This window comes from Chelonia mydas, chromosome 3 (assembly GCF_015237465.2).
Source record: "Chelonia mydas isolate rCheMyd1 chromosome 3, rCheMyd1.pri.v2, whole genome shotgun sequence".
Lineage (NCBI taxonomy): Eukaryota > Metazoa > Chordata > Testudines > Cheloniidae > Chelonia > Chelonia mydas.
The window spans coordinates 93,317,189-93,340,037 of NC_057851.1; the positions used below are offsets into that span (position 1 = coordinate 93,317,189).

Consider the following 22,849-nt stretch of genomic DNA (forward strand, 5'->3'; position numbering starts at 1 on the left):
GCACTCTGAAGCCAATGGGATTCCTTGCAGTCACAAAGTTCCAATTGTGTAGATCGCTTTGTAGGCTTAGAACCTAAAAGATTTGCGTAATGGGGGAAGCTTCTTTGAATTTGACTATTATAACCTTCTTACAATCTGGTGTTGAAAAATGTTCCACATTACTATCAAGGTATTTAATATTAATAAAAACAAATGTCCACTACATCATGGTCTCCACATGGTATTGACTAAGGATTGGAGACTTTATTGTGTTGAGTGTAAATGTTGCCTTAAATTATTTTCATCTTACTGTTTGCATTTATGTGACAAAATCCTCTTGAGAAACCCAAATTTCAAAGCGGGGGGGATAAACCTCTACTGAAAATTATAAACTGAATAACTTGCTGCTTTGCTTTAAAGTAAAGTACAATAGCAAACCTCATATGTATATACAGAAGAAACACTTTCCTGGACTATTTTCTTGTTTTATTGAGGTTTCTTTGACTAATTCAAGCCTTGCTGCAAGCTTGATCAATTTAATGGCAGTGTAACATTTATGGTTAGTGTAAAGTAGCGAGCAAGTTTATTCCCAAGCAAAGCTGATGTGTTTTAATGTATAATATAGATTTGACAGGCATTTTGAAACTTAATTATGTGTATTTTGAACAAAATCTCTTGGCCTTAAAAGCCAGTAAATGGCTAAAATGACATTTCTTTTAATTTGTGTGTGCGTGTGTGTGTGCGCGCACACATTAAATTAAATGTCATTTTAGCCATTTACTGGCTTTTAAGGCCAAGAGATTTTGTATATATGTATGTGTATGTATATGCCAACTTAAGAAACTATATTCTTGGCTAACATAACATAAGATGTATATAATTTATAAGGATATCAGTCAAAATGTTAACGTTATAGTTGAGTGAACACTGCAGAAAACAAAACAAAAAGCCCAACCACCCTTCCACCAATATCTGTAATTTTTCTATGAATTCACTCTGGCCGTTCTTGTGCCTCTTTTGTGTTTGCTTTCACAAATATTTGTGTGATTAAGTGTTACTGGTAGCAACATTTCCAGAAACCAAACTTTAAATTGCTGTCTGAGTAATCATCATGGTGAAAGTGCCTGCCAACGTCTCCAGTCAGGAGACAGCTGCAGGCTGCTGTTTCGATCTGAGAAATTGCAATCAAACAGCATGGCTCACTTTTCAAATATCGGGTATCAAATACTCACAGCAAACTGTTCAAGATTGATGCACAGAATGGAAAAGGGCAAGAAGATTTGAATAATGAATACACTTGAAATGATCTATTAGCTTTTCTGTTCCAAGAATATCTGCAAACTCACATCAATTATTCATTGCAAATTATTTCTCAATTCTATTTAATATTGAAATTTGGAGAAGACTATCAACGTTCCTGTAAATTCTGATTGAAACTTGAGTTATCTTTGGACTATTTTTAAAAAAACCAAAAAACTCAGTATGACTTTGTTTGTTGACTATATTTACCTTCATTTGCCATTTTTTGAATGAGCTTTCGGGACTAACCTCTGTACTTTTAATGCTATACAGGACAAAGACCAGTATTCTCACTTGTTGGATTATCAGTCTTTGCTATACAAGGGTCACAATTCCTTCCGTGAGAAGTATTTCAGTGGTGTGACAAAGAGGATTGCCAAGGAAGAAAAAGACAACCAGAAGTAAAGAAAAAATAAAATAAACAGATTAAAAATGAGGAAAGTATGAAGATTGTATTTCTTTGTAAAGACATCTGGATGCTTCAGAAAGCAAATACTGTTTTTAATTTTTAAAAAGTCACAATGAAAACCACAACATAGGTTAAGAACAGTTCTTTTTAATTAGCTTTGTTTATAGCAGATTTATTGTACAAGTTTTTTGAGCCTTATTTAATTTATATTAGTACTTTCAAGTACTAATGATGATTGACTAAAACCATTATTATTATTCTTTTACCACTAACTTTTACAGAAAATAGTAGTATTGTTTGGCTTCTTAAACTGTGAACATCTGGATGCTTTAGAAACACGTACTAGAGATCAAGGTTTGCTCATTAGGAATATTGCTTTCATTTGTTTTGTTTTTTTGTAACTGATACACAATAAAAACCAACAGAGCTTGTTGTGACTTTTTAAAATTGTGTTGCATGCAACAGATTCTCATGTGAATTCTTACTGCCATGTACTAGGCCAGCTATGTTTAAAAAACAAAACAAAAAAACAGCCTCTAGGAACTGAGGACTTGACAAGGCTTGGAGAGGCTATTAAACCCCATAAAGCCTGTCCACATCCGAAGTTCATCTGTACCTTGGATTTGCTGTTGCATTCCTAAACTTTGACTGCTGGTCAAGCCAACTGTCTGCAATTTTTGATTCAGAAACTGATAGTTAAAGCAGTAAGAACAACAAAAGATTTGGTAATGGTTTCTTAATGGTATTAAGTCTGATCAGCTCTTTGAAACCGAAGTTGTATTTCTTAATGGGAAAACTTTGCTGGACCTACATTGTATCCATCGTGAAAATATCTTGCTTGAAAACTACTAGACACATTAATGGAGGATATTAATGGCTTTACGTGCTTTTGGTGGTCAAATATACCTGAGCAGGGCATTGGTGAATGTATCTATTTGTTCCAGGTAGATAGAGCCCCATTTCTTAATTTACTGCAAGCTGTTGTGGTCATAGAATAGTCTGCATAGAGTGGTGACCTCCAAAAAGCCAGTGATACTTAGGCAGGCAAGAGTCTGCATCTCTTCGGTTCATTGACTTATTTCACCTTCCCTTGTGTTTGACTCTGAGGGCATGGCTACACTGGAGAGTTTACATCAGCGCAGCTGCGACAATGTAGCTGCATGGCTGTGAGCTGTCTAATGTAGCTCCAACAGAGCTCTCCTGTCAGCTTAACTACTCCAGCCCTGTGCTCCGTGAGCAGCGGTAGCTATGTTGGCGGGAGAAGCTCTCCCACCGACATAGTGCTGTCCATGCCGGCACTTTAATTGGTGTAACTTGTGTTGTACAGGGGGTAATTTATTCACCAGCAATTAGGGTTAATACCTTCAGGGTACACTGTATTTAAAATGCAGTTGTTATTGTTGCATAGTATGTGCCTTCTCTAGTGGAAGGGGGTACTTTCTCTATCAGCCCCTTAAAGCCATCTGCCTGGAGAGGTTTTCATATACTAATTCAAATTGAATTCTCCAGGGACTAACAGAAAAAGATGATTTTTGGATTAATAACCTGGTTTTAAGCTGGTTCCAGCACCTGTGTCCTGAGACCCTCTAAGATTGGGTGCCTGTTCTGAGCAGAAGCTATGATGAACTTGTTACCGCAAAGGAAACCCTCTGGGTGGGGTGTTAGGATGGTGTTAGAGTTAGGATGGTGCCTGGTAAGTTTATGAGCATGTACGTAGGTTCTTCTGTTGTTTTTAACATGGTTTTTCTCTGTAGTGCTTTTACCTTCAACATAAAGTCGGCTTGCAGAGAAAACTGTGTGGTAACTTATAACTGTAGCAATTACACCTTGGGCAGGCTGTCCTGCTGGGAATAACACAGTGAAGGGAACTGTGCAGCCTGGCAATATGCTGGGAGAAGGGTGAGATGGGGGCTCTACCTGAGAGAGACAATGGCTGGGGAGCTGGAGGCCTGAGAGTGGGGGCCCTTGCTGGACCACTGAGGGGAAGTACAGGTGCAGTTGCCCTGAAATGAGGCAAGCAATTCACACATCACGTTAAGTAACTGAAGAGTACCACATTCCAACTGAAAGTACAAGTGGAATTTTGGCACTGGTGTTACATCCACTGTTTCAGAATAGTACAAAATTTAAAAAGTCAGCTAAAGAAGCATCTCTCTACCAACTGTTGTCTCTTAGGAGCAGCCTCAATTGTCTAAGCTCTTTGGTCAATTTTTTTCCTTATCTGACATCCCTGTAGCAGACTCTCCAATTATGTACCCAATGTATGGATGCTGCTGTTTTGACTGTGTGAATGCTGTGATGCAGCTGCCATGCTTTCTGTAATGAAGGATCCTTTCAAGTTTGTGGACTGGGGTCTCCTCTCCATTATAGATGGATGGATTGTCCTTCCTTGGAGGAATCAGCCATTAATAGCAGAGGTTTTTGACATCCTCCACCCAAGCTGACTCTATCCCATCTCTCTTGCTCAGATTCCAGTTAGTTTCCTGCCTTATCATTGATACACCTTTATTAGTCTCCTATAGTAAATGTAAGGGGATTGTGAAAACTTTTGTCTTTGAATAAGGGGTAACCAATCTGAATAAGTTGAGAAACATTGCTTTAAGAGAAGGGCCAACGTCCTCACAGAATGGACCTGTACAGAGAACTAGTGAGTGCTGGTGTGGAAGAAAACAAGTTCTCGCTCTGCGTTTGTTAGCAACAAGTCAGACAGTTTACTACGAGCAATTGAAAGGGAAGCTGCAGTCGGACAGGTGGTCCCCTGACCTTAGGCAGTTCCTCCCCCTACAAGCAGCGTAAGACAAGTATTTATACTTTCCTGTTACATACATCAATGGCTAACGATTATTCTTTGTTTATGCAAATTCCCTCCAGACGCTACTTTATTTTAAGGTTTCTGCTTAAGTCAGCATTTTATCCTTATAAACTAAAAAGCAAGGCGAAAACAGCATCTCTTACAACTCTCGCATGATTAGGGTTACTTTTCACTCTATCCTTAAATTGATTAAGACATCTACCCCAGATCCTCCTTTTTCTCTTTTTCTGCTTCCACACTGGCTATTATGGAACGAGATCTTACTGCTCTTAGTCTCTCTTCTCCCCCACCCCCTCACTAGTGGTTATTTCCTCTATGCCCAGGGCTTTTTCGTAACCTGTGGATTATGAGCTAGAGGTGTATGTGTCACAGGTGAACATACTAAACCCTACATAATGCCCCCTCCCCACCACTTATCAGGAACAACAATGGTCCTGCCAGGGCAGCTGAGGGACAGGAGGGGGAAGTGTTCAGTCTGAGGCTATTGCTTTTATGCAGTAGTGCTCATCAAACTTTCCTCCCCCTGCCAGTAAGTGAGCAGCTGCTGCGCTCAGTCATCAGGAATCTGCAGCAATGTCCTTTCAGCAGGGCCACACTGCAGCTGGGTTAGTTCCCTTCACGGCTATGTTGTTGCCTCCTTTCTGGGAAGCTCAGAAGCTGGGGAGGAGTAAGAGCCTAGTCTAGCAGGAACGGAACTGACCTGCTGCCAAGGAACACCACCTGTAGCCGCTCTTCCTTTTCCTGCCACTGTCGTGCTGGAGATGAGTCCATGGGAGTTGGCTGGTTTGTAAAAGACATAAGATGGGCACTTTAGGGAGAGGGACGTGAGTACTGGGGAGTTTAGGAAGGTGGAGACAGTAAACATGTCATGGGAGCAAATCTGAGAATGAGACTTGGAAGCCGAAAAGAAAAAAAGGTGAAAACATCCAAAACTGGCCCCAAATGAAATGAATCTGGAAAAAAAAAATCCATTTTGGTTTGAAACAAATAACTTTGGGGGTATTTTTTGTGGTTCTCAGCTCTAACTGTAACCAACAACAGCAGGGCTGAGCATTTCCCCTATACAGGGCACTTGTGGCCTGAGCTAACTTCAGCTTTGGGTATATGTGATGTGAGCACTACCTCTCTCCTCCTCCTCCTCCATTGTAGGTGTTAGGCTCTGAGTTGCCCGTCTGCCATACTTCAGATGGATCTGGCTGTGATGCTGGCAGGCCGGGTGCCAGTTCTTGCCCAGGCTGCAGGCGTTAACTAAGAACCGACAAATTTATAGCTGGAGACCAGACCAGTTCACCTGTATATTAGTTTTACTCAAAATAAGTATGAGTCTTATAAGAATGGATTTAGTCTTTAGCCTCTGTGAAATGCCTGTAAATTGCTGTATGCATTATTCTCACTTGTAATGTCTGTATTCCCTGCTATAAGAAAATATGTAAGTTTCTTGCTTTATAACTTTGAAACTGCTCTGAACTTGTGAACTGAGGCATGGAAATCGTCCCCCCTTCCCCCCATCTAGAAGGACTATCAAAATCAGATGAACCATCAAGGAACTTCACAAAACAAAGGATTGGTTAATGGCTCTATTGCACCTGGGAAATGCTACATGCAGGGAAGCTCGTCCTGTGGGCTTGGAAAATGAATGAAGGAAATAAAGCAAAGCAAAGCCACAAGAAATTTTTCCATTTTCTTGGCTGTTTGAACTTTGAAGGACCAGAGACGGTAAACTGAAGCCAGAGATCCTCAGAGGCTGCCTCCTGGATCCACCCTGAAAGACACTTTTTGAATTGACAGATCACTACAATTCTTTCGCTCTTAGGGTTTAGATGGTAACTCTGTGTGTGTGTATGTTTGCTGGCTTTAATCTGTAAATAACTTATTCCTTTTTCCTTGTTAATAAACCTTTAGATAGTTTATTACAGTATTGGCTACAGGCATTGTCTTTGATGTAAGATCAAGGATACCAGTTAATTTGGGGTGCATGTTTGGTCTCTTGGGACTGGAAGCAACCTGAATGTGGTATGATTTTTGGTGTACGTGACCATTTATCACTAAATCTAGTTTGGCTGGCAAGATAGATTGGAGAGTCTAAGGGGACTGTCTATGGCTTCCTAGTAAGACACTCATAATGATCAAGGAGTTCACATTTGTTACTGGCTTGGTGAAATCTAATTAAAGAACACACCACCAGTTTGGGGTGTCTGCCCTGTTTTTGACAGTCTGCCCTGAAGTAGGCACTCATGGTCGTGAGCCACTCCTGACAGCGTGACACTGGTTTTTGTTAGTGTATGTCCAAACCTTAGAGTTACTTAAACATATCTCTGGTTTTCATTAAGAAATATGTATTTTAGTGGGACTGATACCTCACTTCTGTGGGAATGTATCAGTCGCAATGCAAGCACACGTCCATTAATGCACAGTTGAGGACAAATGAACAGGAACACCAATCATAATCTTCCCATCAGTGTAGTACTTCTGCCCCAGAATAGGTTTTTTTCTCTGAATAGAATAGGGCAGCTACCCAGTGCCAGGGTAACTGCTCATAGCAAATTCCTCATCATTCTGTTTTGAGATTCATTGCAAACCTGGGGCCAGATGCTGCTCCCACTGAAGAGAATGGAGTTTTTGCTATTGACTTCATTGGGAGCAGGATTAAGCCTCTAAATATTAGTATCAAAAGGAACAAAAGGCATCTGCAATTCCTATTATCATCTACTGGATGAATTTGTGAAATAAATATGGTGGATAAATTCAGCATGGGATGTATTAATTCAGCTATGAAAATACTTTGGTTAGTGGGTTTGAGTGACTACAGATTCTTAGCAAAGGTCAAAATAACCTTTGCGTACATATGAACAATTTTCCACTGAATGCATCCGATGAAGTGACCTGTAGCTCACAAAAGCTTATGCTCAAATAGATTTGTTAGTCTCTAAGGTGCCACAAGAACTCCTTCTTTTTGAGAATTACGTGGGTAATTCCAAGTAATTTGGAAGGGCATTTAGATGTCCATATTTATGCAGTATCCTGTATTGAATTCTGTTTCTATCTTTGACAGGAACTAGTGTGATCTCGAGCAAGGTCACTTCTCTGGCCCCAGTTTACTCATATGTAATTTGGGTTTAGTGCCTACTTCATAAGGGTGTGCAAGGGCTTAAAGTCTGTAAAGAAGCCTTGAGATCCTGAGGTGAGAGGTGCTAGGTAAGTACAATATGGTCTATATGGTAATAAGGCACAGACTGTGGATACACACAGTCAGAGCTAACATCATGGTCTCTACCATGTAGGATACCCACTTCTATCCCTACTACAGCTGATAAAAATAAAAAGATTGCAGGATGTTTTTGAAAGTAGAGGCTGTTCAAAACTGGCAGTAATATTAGACAAGTTCTACAGCTGGTCAACCTCTCATCCTACCCCTACTGCCAGACTTAAAAGCAAACAAACAAAAAAAGATGAAATTGGGGGGGAAAGGGGGATCAAATTAAAAAATTCTCAAACTCAAAATTTGGAAAAACTTCAGCCTGCTCTAGTCCCTATTGCCATTGGAAGTAGCTATTGCATGTTTCAGAATAGAGGGTAGAAATCCCCCCCCGCCCCCCAAAAACAAAAAACAAAAAACAAAAAAAAAAACCACAAACCCTTCTCCTTGGGCCACTGGGTCTTGTTACATTTATTTCTTACTATGTTCACAGGCTTGGGGAGGTACTTCCCTGAATTGGCTCCTGCTCTCTTGCTCTCCTAGTTTATTCTAGAATGTAGTTTGTAAAATGAAGGCATTTGTGCATGTGTTTTTAAAGAGGGAGAAGACATTTGTATTAAACAATCCCTGTCCCTAGGGGGAATTGAACCAGTAGCTCTGAAATTCAACACTGTAATTTCAAGAGCCTCGGAGCGTTGTGTTACCTTTCAAATCTTTCCTCTTCACAGGTCTCAGAAGGACAGGTGTATGACTGGCCAATGAGGATGCAAGGTGACACATGTTAAGGAGAGCTGCTGGTGAAATTGATGGTGCATTAAAGTTACTTGCTATTAATTATTTGAAAGTAGATCATTTTTGTTTATTAACACAATGGATCTGGTCAGCCATGTCACTTAAAGCAGTTGATAATGACAATGGCTTGTAGATAGGCTTGGAAGGATTAGATTTTTTTATCAATAAATGTTGATAAACATCAATTTTTGCCATAGAGACACACACTGATGAAAAAATATTTCCACTGATGCTAATTGAAATGTACAGATAGGTACAATAAGAAATATGCTGCTTGAAAACTGATTTAAGGCTATTTAGTTTGTATATTTTGACATGTAATGTTGACAATTTGTGTTGTAATGGCTATAAAGCTTTAATTTTTTGATCAATGTCTACTGTCATTAAATAATTGTCTAACCCCTCTCCCATTGTCCGACCTCCTCCCCACAATTTCCCATAGCTGAAAATAGTATTAATCAGAAAAAAAAGCTTAAAACCCATAATTTTGTGCAACTGTCAACATTTCAATTAATAAGTATAGAAAAATGCTTAACTGCTATTAGTTAGGATGGGCAGGGATGGTGTCCCTGGCCTCTGTTTGCCAGAAGCTGGGAATGGGTGACGAGGGATGGATCACTTGATGATTACCTGTTCTGTTCATTCCTTCTGGGGCACCTGGCATTGGCCAATGATGGAAGACAGGATACTGGGCTAGATGGACCTTTGGTCTGACCCAGTATGGCCACTCTTATGGTCTTATGTTAAACATAGCTATTATCCACTGAAATTATTTAAAAAATGGAAATCTGCCAAGCCTACTTGTAGGTCAGTTGAGTCTGCCTGAATGATAGCTCCACACAGAGTTGGTTGGGTTTTTATCTACTCTAGGAGTTCTGTATGGTTGTTTTGTTTCCGAATAGTGGAGTTCTGTGAAGCAATCTTAACAAGCCACAGTTTGAACTTGATAAACTACTTCTGTTTGCTGCAGGAAATAACCTGCCAGAAATGACCCAGGCCTACATCACTGTTAGGAGAAGGGAACTGGGGGAAAAAACCTCAAACTATTTTTCCTCCTCTTTAAAATTTAGAAAATTTCCCCCTTTTTAAATTTAATTATATAACCATCTAATAGATTTTTTGTGCCATTTCATAATAATTATGGGGTAGGCAAAAATATGGAACATTCCTTAATTAAATCTGGATTTTCATTTGTTTTTTTATTTAAAAAGAAAACACTTGTGCCAAGAATCTTTATTCTCCCCACCCCCCTTTTTTGTATTTTCTTATATACTTGGCAGAATTAATGACAAAAATCTTTCTAGCTGTGACGTTGCCAAAATCCTGTTCTGAAGCTCCTACTAATTTGGATTAAACTGGGTAGTTGAAACCCTCAAACAGCAAATCCTGGCAGTAGATTGCTGAGGCCCCACAACCGTGACATCAACTGTTCTTATCTTCAGAGGGAAAATAAATAAGCAAAATATAATTTTGTAATCACACAGTTGTTAGCTCTGTCTTTTCCATGGGCTTGGGAATTCCAACTATGTGTGGAAAGATCATGGACTACAAAAACAGGGACAGCCTTAATCTTCTGCTTAGCCCCCTTTTGCAGGCGATGCCTGTAATTTGCACGGTGAGATGCTGATTTAACTTGTGTAATGCTGGAAGGTGTTTTGATACCTTGTGCCAACTACTGTGTGCATGAACATGGAAGCTGCATTTTAAAGCCTGGTTCTACTCTGAAAATGATTCTCTTAATGTGGCAACTCTGAGGTTTTAGGATTGTGATTTCTTTAAGCCACAGGATCTTCACCAGTCCTGACTGTTGGGTACCTAGCTCCCTCCAGCAGTTCCAGGGGTAGCTGATGCTTTGTTGCCTGCTCCCCTTACTGTCCAGGTTTTCTGCCTCTGGAGTTAGCCGCTGCAAGTAGTCCTACTGTGACCAGTAATTAAGTTAGTTTCTTTCAGTTGGGCAGACCAACCTCCGGCAAGTTGCCTACATCATTTCCCCTTCCCTCTAAGGGAGCTTTTAGGAAAGCTTTCAAGCTTGTTAGGACCCTGCTCAGTGTGTTTTCTCTTCAGCATTCCTTATCCACGCTGAATGTCCTCTAGTGGTGAGTCAGGGAAAACTCATTACTATAAATCTCAGCATGTCCTGCCTGTGATGAATACCCACAGACCCTTGTTCTGTCAGAGAAAGGGCCTTTTATTCCCTGGGATGGGATGGCACAGCACCCTGGCCACTCCCCAGGCAGATTCCTCCCCTACCTTAGTGCACTGTAATAGGGTTGTAAAAGGGCTGGAGGAAGATGCCTGATTCCCCATTCCTTGCCTGGCCCAGCAACTCTAAAGGGACTAGGAAATAGAGAGCCTGACCCCCCCGCCCACCCCCACCCATGGTGTATTGAGGTGGGGGGTAGCACTGTGGAGACAAAAAGGGGAAGGCCGGGGCTGAGGGCAATCAATGACTTCAGGAGAGAGGAAACTCAGTCGAGATTCAACATAGTGGGGCTCCATAGTTGTCACTGTCTCACCGATTTCCTTATCAAATGTGCTCGGTTTGCAAGTTAAAATATTTTTTTCCCCCTAACTGCTTGCTCTGCAACCTCCCCTGGACTCTGACGGTCCAGCTAGGTTATTTCCATCTCATGGTTCATCACCAGTTGTAAGAACTTTTCAGGCTAAATTGTGCCCTCAATGAGACCTGTGCAACCCCATTATTTCCAGATTATGTCTTTGGTTACACCTGCCACAGCCCATGTGTTTACATTATTAGGCTATAATGAGGTCTAAATTTGGCATTTAGTACTTCATAACACTTTCCCATCTGTACATGCTTTTTAAAAGCTACATTGTTTAACAGCCTTAGAAAAATCAAAGATTAATACATGTTGATTTGGCTGAAGTCCACTGGTTCCAATATGGAAAATGTGCCACAATATGCTGCCTTACCTTTCTATCTAATTGTAACACCTAGATTGCCATATTAGGATACAAGAACGTATAGCACGAAACACTAAGGGTATTCAGTTGTGCATGCATGACTCCCATTCCACCAGAGAACAGTACTTAGCTTTAAGACAATATTGGATGTTCTTTGTCCAAGATAAGACCCTAATTGACAAGTAGTAATATTGAGGGCTTGAACCTAACTACATGACAAAGCAGTGAAATTTAAAAGAAAATATCTAGGCCTTTACTATTTATATCATTTTAGCTTAATATGAAGAATTTTAAATTCATTTGACTCTACAAGAATAATAGAGGGAAGAATTTGTAATCTTCCCTTTGATTCTTCCTTCATCCACCTACGAGAATCACGTGTCCCTTTGAAATGTATACCTAACGAAAGAGAGCTGTCCATTTAGTTCACAAATGCTGTCACCTTCCAGGACTACAGTGGTGCACTGTTTCCCATGATACTTTATACACTTTTGGTTCACGGGGATCTGGAATGTTTGTGTTTCCTTAAGTGCTACTTCTAAAATTTCAGGGTTTTTCTTTTAATCACATACAACATTTTGTGGTTTTTAGAATTTTAAACCACAATTTTTTAAGGGACAGATTTTCACAGAAATTTAGATGTCTAAAATGCAGATGGGCACCTAGGAGGATATGCATAACGCCCTAAGCAGGTTAGATGCCTAACTCCCAATGAAAGTAAATAGGCACCTAACTCACTGGGTCTGGCCCAACCAATCCTGAGTTTGTGTTCAGTTATGATGGCTCCCAAAGTGTCACTTTTGCAAATGAAGCTCTCTCTGCAGCCATACTTTCCCTAGTCGATGGTGGCAGAGAGCTCCTTGCCCTCTAGCACTTCAGGGGGCTTACCTATGTATATTAGATACATATGGCCCCTCTTACCATGGTATCTGAGCATCTCACATTCTTTAATGTATTTATTCTCACAATATCCCTGTGAGGTAGGTAGGTATCCCCGCTTTATAGCTGGGGAACTGAGGCACAGGGAGACTTTGTTTGTCCAAGGCCAGACAGGACGTCTGTGGTGGAGCAGAGGGTTGAAGGTCTTCCAAGTTCCAGGCTAGTGCCCAGAACACTACATCATCCTTCCTCTCTGGGATTGACCACAACCAGCTAACATTGGCATTATCCATTAGAATTTTCTCTGTACCAAGAGACTGGAGCAACAAAGCCTTTCATATTTGTAAAGAAGCATAAAACAAGCCCTTTTATAGTGGCTGTATTGTCATATCTTTTAATGTTCATGTAGTTAATTTTCACCAAAATGTTAGCAATGTAAACATTAAAAGTAGCAACTTAATAGCATTACACTTTTGGACAAGTTTCTATAAGGTAATGTGTACAAGTCTTCTAACTCGGAGGAACGGATGACCCTTGTGACTGTTCTGAGCATAGGTGAAAGAATGAATGACTGATCTGTAATTTAGCAAAGGAGTTCATGCTGGTCTATGATGTGAACATGCACACCATATTGCACATTTTTAAGTCATGTAAACTGAATCACACAAGCAATACGCAAACTAATTTTTTGATGAAAGTAACTTAAATAGTTCTGGCCAATGAATAACCACTGTCTCCAGGGAAAAGTTGAAAAGCTGTAACCTGCACCATTGGTTTCAATCATTCAAACCTGTGATCAGTATGGGAGACTCTCTTTACTCTTATGTTTTGTGTAGAACTAGAGCAAACAGGTCAAGACTCAGGAGACTAGGAGAATTAATCCTTTATTATAGTGGTTATCTTCAAAGCTTGTCTTCAAGATCTTCCTCACCAAAAAAAGACAATGGGTTTTCCAAAGAAAACACTGCATGTCTGTGAGTGCTAATGTCAAGAGAGATGAATTCATCTGCTGAGCTGCGGTATCCTCTGAACACCACAAACATTGCAACTAAAATAGGTAAACAGTTCTTATTACTCCAGTGAATGTCTACAATGGGTTCCTCTTCTACCTTACAAGCCCATCGCACTGATCGAAGCAAAATAATTTTCTGAACAGTCTCCTAAATTAGTTTTTATTTTTAACTTAATCTTATTGGTAGCACTCCTGCTGAAAGCATGACATGAGAATTGAAATGTCATTTGAGACTTATTGCTCTTCCATATCACCTTTGGGCAAGTTTTGCCAACTCTGAAATCTAGAGCAGTGTTGACACTAGTTTCTGCAGAGAGAATAAGCCATTCAGAACCTGTTCCATCACTCGGCAGAGCTGTGACAAGGTGAAGATAAACATGTCACAACATTTCAGTGGGTCTGTCTTAGCCTTCCTCACAGGATACAGCTCATCAGCACATGAAGAGAGGACAACCAGTAGGGTACCTCCAGCATATGAACAGATTATTTTCAAAGTTTTCCCTTTTTTTTTTTGTTCCTCTAGAAATTAATTCCTAGTCTATGATGATGGATATTTTCTATCTTAAAGATGAGAGGTAATGCAATATCAGATTACTGACTTCTGGATATGGACAAAACTCTTGTGTTGGCTATTACAGTAGCTTGCGTGTTGTGTGTGTGCCTCGCTCCTGCTAGTGGTTATTGGCCTGCTGTTGCTATATGAAGTTAGAATAATAGACATTATAGATGGAAAAATACCTCATAGTCCATGCCCCATAAAGGCCAAATAGACCGTATAAAAAGTGCAGGCAATATACTCCATGGCAATCTTTTTTACCATGAAATACTACATCCTCTTTCTCAGTCTGGACAGAGACAGGAAATGTAACCATTTCTTGTTTTAAGATTTTGCCAATCTGGGTGTTTGGGCCCCCCTCCCCATTTTTTTTTTTAATTATTGTTTTTATAGATACCAGATGCTTGTTCCGTCATATATTTGGAGGGGGCAGGAAGTTTGAGTGGAGGAGTGCACTGTAAAATACTTTTGCAGCGTACAATAGTGTTCATGCCCAAGTTCTGATACTGACCACAGCGTCAAGAATATTTGTTGTTAAAGACATTAAATACCCAATTCCACATGTGGCTTCATTTAGAACTTGAAACAACATAGTGTAATTTGGGGGTGGATAGGCTCAGCTGGGGCTTTGGTAGAATGTGGGTCCACAGTTGTGGACTTGTGCCAAAGTGAAGCAACAGTAGACTGGAAAGGGTTAAGGGATCCCTGCCTATCACATGGTTGGGTGGGATATAGAAGGAAGTGGAAGCTGGGCCCAAATGGCAGAGGAATATTCTCTTTTCTACTGGCTAGCAGAGGCAAGGCAAAAGCCTTTGGCAGAAGTGGATTAAGATATATTGAGGTCCTGGGCACAAAGAACACCCCCACCCCCATCATTGGGGCCTGCCCCCTGCTCCTCCCCTTGTCCCCAAGGCCCTGCCCCTGGCCTGGCCCGAGCAGCGCTCAGCCAGGGGATGGGGGGGACTATGCATTGCTCACCAGACACCTCCACAGGCTGCCGGCTGGACGGGAGGCGGGGCCTCAAGAGGAAGAGGAGGAGCAGAGGGCACGGCTAGAGTTCTGGCCAGACCTCTGGGGCCCTCAAATTGCCCAGGGCCCCTGGGCATGGGCCCCATTGGACCATACAATAATCCGCCACTGGCCTTTGGGGACTGTAGCTAGCATTGGTCAGTTGAGTTGCATTATTTATATCTTTTGTGTTCAAACAATAAATTGTGCCCTGAGGCAATGGCCTTGTAGCGGACTTGGGTGGGATGTTTTGCTTTGCTGCAACCAATGATCCCCACACAAAATATACAAAGGGACTGCATTTGCAAGAAACCCTGTTCTCCGCCATATAGTTCCCAAAGAATTTCTTCTCCAGAACAAAGAGAGCGGGATGAGGTGGGGAAAGACAAAAAACACCTTTAAGCAGCCAGTGAAATTACTCACCCTCTTACAGGAGCCCTGTAAGTGGCAACAGCTGACCCCAGCCTCTGCTAGGCATACTCTGGCCTTAACAACCTCAGTTGTCCTAATGATTATCATGCCTCTTGTGGGAGGTTAGTGAAATCTCTGTTTATAAAGTACAAAAGAGCAACAAGGTAGAGTGGGGTTGAGAAACCATAGGAAATGGGCTGTATTTATATGAATTGGAGCAGAGTTTGAAATCCCAAAGCCCCATCTTGGTTTAGTTTCTTTGTGAGTTCATCTTCCTCTTTTTTTACTCATTAATAAAGACCAAATGAAGTTTCCCCAAAGGCCTTTCATTTTCCTGACTCCTGTCCCAGAAGCAAAATCTCAAGACAAGGTAGGAGCCTCACCAGCTTCTTTACTATCCTCTGTTGGTTGTCATATGAATTTTAATACATCACTCTGTATGTAGTACTGTGTCTATTCCAGAAAAGGATACACAGAATAAAAACTGGATTCTAGTAAATAATTATTTTATTTATTATGGAAAATGGTCTTGCATGTTATCATTGGTTTAAGATGTGACTAATCAACTGGACAGATCCAAAGGGATTTGGCTATATGGTTGGTTAAAAAGAATACACTTTTAAGAGTGAATTAGCTGATCTTGATGATAAAAATGTGCTTGAATATTGTTACAGTTGTGGGTGCATGAAAATTGGGGATAAACTTTTTTTCTTTTGTTGACTGAGTTCTTGGTTTCTTTGGCTAAGACAATTGCTGTTTCAAATTGATTTAGCAAAAAAAATTGTTCAATGGACATCTGTAATTAGTTTTACTATGGTAGCACTCAGAGACCCTGATAAGGATTGGGGCCTGTTTGTGTTGGACACTGTACAAACATTATAGAAAGTAGGGATGTAAACACTGTTTAAAAAGTTAACTGTTTAAACGATTTAAAAATGTTGTTTAAACGGTTAACCATTTAAGTGGCTGGGGCCCATCTGGCTGGTGCAGCTGCTCCAGCCAGGTGGCGTGGCTGGGTCCGCTCTGGCTGGGTGGCACTGCTCCGGCCAGGCGCTGCAGCTGGGCCTGCTCCAGCCGGGCGGTGCAGCTGAGAGGTGCGGCTGAGCCCTCTCCGGCCAGTGCAGGGCTGCTGGGTTGACTGGCGTGGGAGTTAATGGTTAAGATGGTTCACTGGTGAGACTATGCTTACCAATTAACTGGTTAACCTTTTACATCCTTAATAGGAAGATATAGATTTTGCCCTGAAGAGATCTAGGAAAAGAGATTTGTATTGCTAATGGGAAGAAGTGTATCTTAGCAGATAGAGCACTGCACTTGAGCTTGGGAGACCTCAGTTCTATTACTGGCTTGGCCACTGGCCTGGGTGACCTTGGGCAAGTCACTTCACTGCTCTGTGTCTGTTTCCCCATCTGTAAAATGGAGATAATGATCCTGACCTTCTCTGTAAAGTGCTTCGAGATCTACTGCTGAAAAGCACTTCAGAAAAGCTAGGTACTAATAATGATAGCTAGTTCTTATACTTTGAAGAGAAGAATTTTGAGAATTGCAGAATTAGAGGGATATGAGTGTCACAGGTAATTGGTAAAGGGATTTAAAGACTTCCATCTTCAAATCCAATGCAGCTCAGATTATGTGACAAAGTGATCCATCTGTTTAAGTGTTATATATTTTAGTAATTTTTCCAAATTCAACAAATATACCAAAATACCAGATTCACCATAATAAACAGTGTAAGTAAAGAGGATTAGAATAAAAGGAGGGGAGCAGAAGCCACATACCTAACTTCAGAGTCTACATTAATCATAGACTTCTAAAAAGTCAGCCAAATGGCTTTGAATTTTTTCAGGAATTCCCCTTCTGTGCAATGCCAGTCTGTTAGCTGTGAGGTCAACCAGACTTGAGCCACTGAGCCAGCCAGCCACATGTGGTGGTAAGTGCGGAAGTGGGATACCAGGAGGAAACACAAAGAGGAGGGTACAAGATGGGAAGCCTCCTGATTCATATTGAGAAAGTAGGGCAATTAGCTAGTTATCTTAGGCACCTGTACACGAACGCAGGAAACCTGGGAAACAAGCAGGAAGAATTGGAAGTCCTGGCACAGTCAAGGACCTATGATGTGACTGGAATAACAGAAACTTGGTGGGGTAACTCACATGACTGGAGCACTGTCATGGATGGGTATTAACTCTTCAGGAAGGACAGGCGGGGGAAAAAGGGCGGGGGGAGTTGCACTGTATGTAAGAGAGTGGTATGATTGCTCAGAGCTCCAATATGAAACTGGAGAAAAGCCTGTTGAGAGTCTCTGGGTTAAGTTTAGAGGCGAGAGTGACAAGGGTGCTGTCATGGAAGGCATCTGCTATAGACCACTAGATCAGGAGAATGAGGTAGACGAGGCTTTCTTCGGACGGCTAACAGAAGAAGTTTCCAGATCACAGGCCCTGGTTCTCATGGGGGACTTCAATCACCCTGATATCTGCTGGGAGAGCAATACAGTAGTGCATAGACTACCCAGGAAGTTTTTGGAGAGTGTTGGGGACAACTTCCTGGTGCAAGTGCTGGAGGAACCAACTAGGGGCTGTGCTCCTCTTGACCTGCTGCTCACAAACAGGGAAGAATTGGTAGGGGAAATAGAAGTGGGTGGCAACCTGGGCAGCAGTCACCATGAAATGGTCAAGATCAGGATCCAAAGAAAAGGAAGAAAGGAGAGCAGCAGCATACGGACCCTGGACTTCAGAAAAGCAGACTTTGACTCCCTCAGGGAACTGATGGGCAGGATCCCCTGGGAGGCTAATATGAGGGGGAAAGGAGTCCAGGAGAGCTGGCTGTATTTTAAAGAAGCCTTATTGAGGACGCAGGAACAAACCATCCCGATGTGCAGAAAGACTAGTAAATATGGCAGGTGACCAGCTTGGCTTAACAGAGAAATCTTTGGTGAGCTTAAACACAAAAAAGGAAGCTTACAAGAAGTGGAAACTTGGACAGACGACTAGGGAGGAGTATAAAAATATTGCTCAAGCATGCAGGGGTGTAATCAGGAAGGCCAAGGCACAACTGGAGTTGCAGCTAGCAAGGGATGCAAAGGGTAACAAGAAGAATTTCTACAGCTATGTTAGCAACAAGAAGGTCAGGGAAAATGTGGGACCCTTACTGAATGGGGGAGGCAACCTAGTGACAGAGGATTTGGAAAAAGCTAATGTACTCAATGCTTTTTTTGCCTCGGTCTTCACAGACAAGGTCAGCTCCCAGACTGCTCCACTGGGCAGCACGGTATGTGGAGGAGGTGAGCAGCCCACAGTAGTGAAATAACAGGTTAAGGACTATTTAGAAAAGCTGGACATGCACAAGTCCATGGTGCCAGATCTAATGCATCCAAGGTTGCTGAGGAAGTTGGCTGATGTGATTGTAGAGCCATTGGCCATTATCTCTGAAAACTTGTGGTGATTGGGGGAGGTCCCGGACGATTGGAAAAAGGCAAATATAGTGCCTATCTTTTAAAAAAGGGAAGAAGGAGAATCCGGGGAACCAGAGACTGGTCAGCCTCACCTCAGTCCCTGGAAAAATCATGGATTTCTCAAGGAATCCATTTTGAAGCACTTGGAGGAGAGGAAGGTGATCAGGAACAGTCAACATGGATTTACTAAGAGCAAGTTATGCCTGACCAACCTGATTATCTCCTCATAGAAGGCAACTGGCTCTGTGGGTATGGAGAAAGCAGTTAACGTGATATATCTTGACTTTAGCAAAGCTTTTGATATGGTCTCCCACAGTATTCTTGCCAGCCAGTTAAAAAAGTATGGATTGGATGAATGGACTATAAGGTGGATAGAAAGCTGACTAGATTGTCGGGCTCAATGGGTAGTGATCAATGGCTCGATGTCTAGTTGGCAGCCAGTATCAAGCAGAGTGCCCCAGCGGTCTGTCCTGGGGCCGGTTTTGTTCAACATCTTCATTCATGATCTGGATGATGGGATGGATTGCACCCTCAGCAAGTTCACGGACGACATTAAGCTGGGGGGAGAGGTAGATACTCTGGACCCTATCCCTACCCTCCAGTGTGACCTAGACAAATTGGAGAATTGGGCTAAAAGAAATCTGATGAGGTTCAGCAAGGACAAGTGCAGAGTCCTGCACTTAGGACGGAAGAATCCCATGCACTGTTACAAGATGGGGACCGACTGGCTAAGCAGCAGTTCTGCAGAAGAGGACCTGGGGATTACAGTGGATGAGAAGCTGGATATGAGTCAGTGTGCCCTTGTTGCCAGGCATATTGGGCTGCATTAGTAGGAGTACTGCCAGCAGATCGAGGGAAGTGATTATTCCCTTCTATTTGGCACTGGTGAGGCCACATCTGGAGTATTGCATTCAGTTTTGCCCTCCCCACCCCACCCCCATCGAAAGGTTGTGGAGAAAGTCCAGCAGAGTTCAACTAACATGATTATGGGGTTGGGGCATGTGATCTATGAGGAGAGGTGAGGAAATGGGGCTTATTTAGTCTGCAGAAGAAAAGAGTGAGGGGGGATTTGATAGCAGCCTTCAACTGTCTGAAGGGGGGTTCCAAAGAGGATGGAGCTAGGATGTTCTTAGTGATGGCAGATGACAGAACAAGAAGCAATGGTCTCAAGCTGTGGTGTGGGAGGTCTAGGTTGAATATTAGGAAACACTATTTCACTAGGAGGGTGTGAAGCACTGGAATGGGTTACCTAGGGAGGTGGTGGAATCTCTAAGGCCTGGCTTGACAAAGCCCTGGCTGGGATGATTTTGTTGGGGTTGGTCTCGCTTTGAGCAGGGGGTTGGACTAGATGACCTCCTGAGGTCTCTTCCAACCCTAATCTTCTATGATTTCGTGGGGATCAACTTTTCTATTTTTGCAGAATTTTTTAGCACCCAAAGCTGCACGTTGGAACCATGGTGCCCTGATACCAGGTACCTCTGGGTATTAGGAATATGTCCAAGAATGAAACTTAAGGGGCAGGGGTCCAACTCAACATCCAATATCAAAGTGGTTCTTTGAACCCCTCATACCAGAAATTCTTGGTACAGGGCACCCCCCAAAAATGAGCTAATGTAGCTCCAAGGGAGTTACATTTCCAACAGCGGTCAGCATTTATGGTGGTTTTTTCTTTCCTTTTTTTTCCCCTAAAGCTAACTTGAATCTGAAAAACTAAAACCTCTGGGAATTATATGGCAGAGAACAGGGTTTCTTGCAATTCCCTTGTGTATTTTGTGTTAACAGAGCTGTTGCTGGGGGAAAAGTAGGAGCTCTATTCCTTCTTTTTCTCTAGAACTCTTGCTCTCCCCGTCCCCCCTCCCCAAAATTACTTGCCTGGGGCAAGTAGAATGTTGCAAGGCATGTGAGTCTGGGAGTATCATATATTTGAATATATGAAAGGTATGTGATATATAACTATCCCTCTTCTAAATCACTGCCATATTCTCTCCCTGCAGTCCTTTCTCACAGCAGAAAGGAAACTGTTGTATAAAATCCTCACTGCCAGGGTTTAGCTCAATGTGTAGGTTAGACCCTCTTACACTAACTCAGACTCTTTCCAGACTTGGGGGAATCTCAGATTCTCTGAGCTACTTACTGTCACTCTGCCAATAGTACAGGGGAGTTTTGGTGTCCCTTCCCTGCTGATGAGCTGTGTGATAAAGCTCTGTCCTTGCCTCCAGGGGTCCCATGTTTCCTGGCAGATTTCACTAGCCTCAGAGGCTCACTTTGACCCTCCACATAACCCTTCTCTCTCTAGAGACAAGGGTCACAGTCTACTGAGCCATTTTCATCAAAAGCCAGCAAGGGAGGTGAGGAGAAGTTATCCTTCCTTGCACAGTCTCTGTTGTCCCCCAGTCTCAGTTATTAATCAGGGGCCAAAGGTGTGGGGGGCAGCCCAGGCCCACCCTCTACTCAGGGCTCAAGCCCAGGGACCCTAATAGTATTAGCTATGGTAGCTGACCTTTTAGAAACATGACATGTACAATTCCCTGGGCTACTTCCCCCACAGCAGCCCTCACTTCCTCAAGCTCCACTTCACCCTTACCTCAGGGCCTCCTTCCTTGTGACCGATATGGTGTGTTCTTCTCAGTCTCTGCAACAGCACAACTTCCTCCCACAGCTCCTGACATGCACACACACCTGACTAACTGGGAGGCTTTTAACTAGTTTCAGCCAGCCCCTGATTGGCTTCAGGTGTCCCAATCAACCTAGCATTCTCCTTGCCTTGTAGAAAGTTCTTAATTGGCCCCAGGTGTCTTAATTGACCTGGAGCAGCTGCCATTTCACTTATCCTGGTACCAGGGATTTGTTTAGCCTGGAGCTAATATATCTATCTCCCACTACTTTTCTATAGCCATCTGGCCTTGCCCCGTCACAGCTAGAAGAAGAATTAAGAAGATGTAAGTAAAACAGGGCTGGGATAGCTTTAATGTATACCTCCTTCTAGATCCTCAGCATGATGTCAGTAACTGGTTCGAAGGGAGCCTGAGGTAGCTTGAGTGTAAGGCCATCTTAAGAATACATGTCTCTGACTTTGGTCTATAGAGACTGGCTGTACTTTGCATTTTGGGCAATTGTAATTCATCTGTATTTTGTTTTTCCTATTGTTAAACATGATTTTGTCTTATCTATTTTTCTTTACTTGTTCTTTGTTGTCTCTTTGCTGCCTTTTCCCAATCACTTAGGCAGTCACAGATTAGAAGGCAAAGATGGAAACAACCAGTTAGATCATCCAGTGCATTTCCCTGCCAATGCAGGATTGTTACGTATATTTGCTATTGTTTTGTCCACTGCTTGGACCAAATTCTACCTCCATTAACACCCTGTGCAACCCTAATTGTAACAATGGAGTTGCACAGGGCATAATGCATAGAGACGGGTGAAGGACCTAGCTAAAACTGGCTGCCTAGAAAAGATGGGCTTTAAGGCTGAACAAAATTTCACTGGTAACCACAAAGAGAGAAATCAGCTGAAGACTGAATACTAATAGAGTATTACTTGATATGAGAACATTAGTATGAAAAGAACTTGGTATGAATGGTGCATGCATTTTGGTAACCTGAACTTTCATAAAATCCACAGTACAGGTCTGAACTATACTTAGCTAAGGTGGTTTGAGAATAATAATCTAGGGTTGTGGTAGAGTTTATTTTAGAGAGATTCTGTGAATTTCTGACAAGATTTTATTAAAATAGTAATTCTAGCTTTCCTTCTTTTACTTGCTGTAGCGCCAAATGCTTCAGTATTTTCAAGCCTGATCCAAAGCCTAAAAATTACCTGGGATCATTCCATCTCTGCCCAGATAGGTCAGTTGCTGGGTGAATATTTCTACAAAGTACTAGACTAAGGGTTTGTCTATATGGAGAGTTAGTGTGCAGCAAGCCAGGGTGTGACTGTACGGTGGTCTAGCTTGCCACTAACTGGCCACATGGACCCCTCTACTGTGCACTAAAGGTTCCCTAGTGGACATTGACATACTCCCTTTTCAAACAGGAGTATGTCAATTTGCACTAAAGAACTTTTCATGTGTTTGTAGCAGGGTCCGTACAGTCAGTCAGTGCATGGCAAACTAGTGCACTGG

General features: G+C 42.1%; 1 protein-coding gene across 2 annotated transcripts in view; it reads left to right on the forward strand.

Annotated features, from left to right (window-relative positions):
* Positions 1–8,854, forward strand: part of TRMT11 (tRNA methyltransferase 11 homolog) — a 60,900-nt gene extending 52,046 nt beyond the window's left edge. The window contains exon 13 of one of the 2 annotated variants that reach the window (XM_043542870.1): positions 8,424–8,854. In XM_043542870.1, the coding sequence (XP_043398805.1) occupies positions 8,424–8,480 (57 nt within the window). In that variant the 3' untranslated portion in view covers positions 8,481–8,854. Of the gene's footprint in view, positions 1–1,551 lie in introns of both variants that reach the window. The other variant, XM_037894735.2, reaches the window with a different exon arrangement.
* The last annotated feature ends 13,995 nt before the right edge of the window (positions 8,855–22,849 follow it).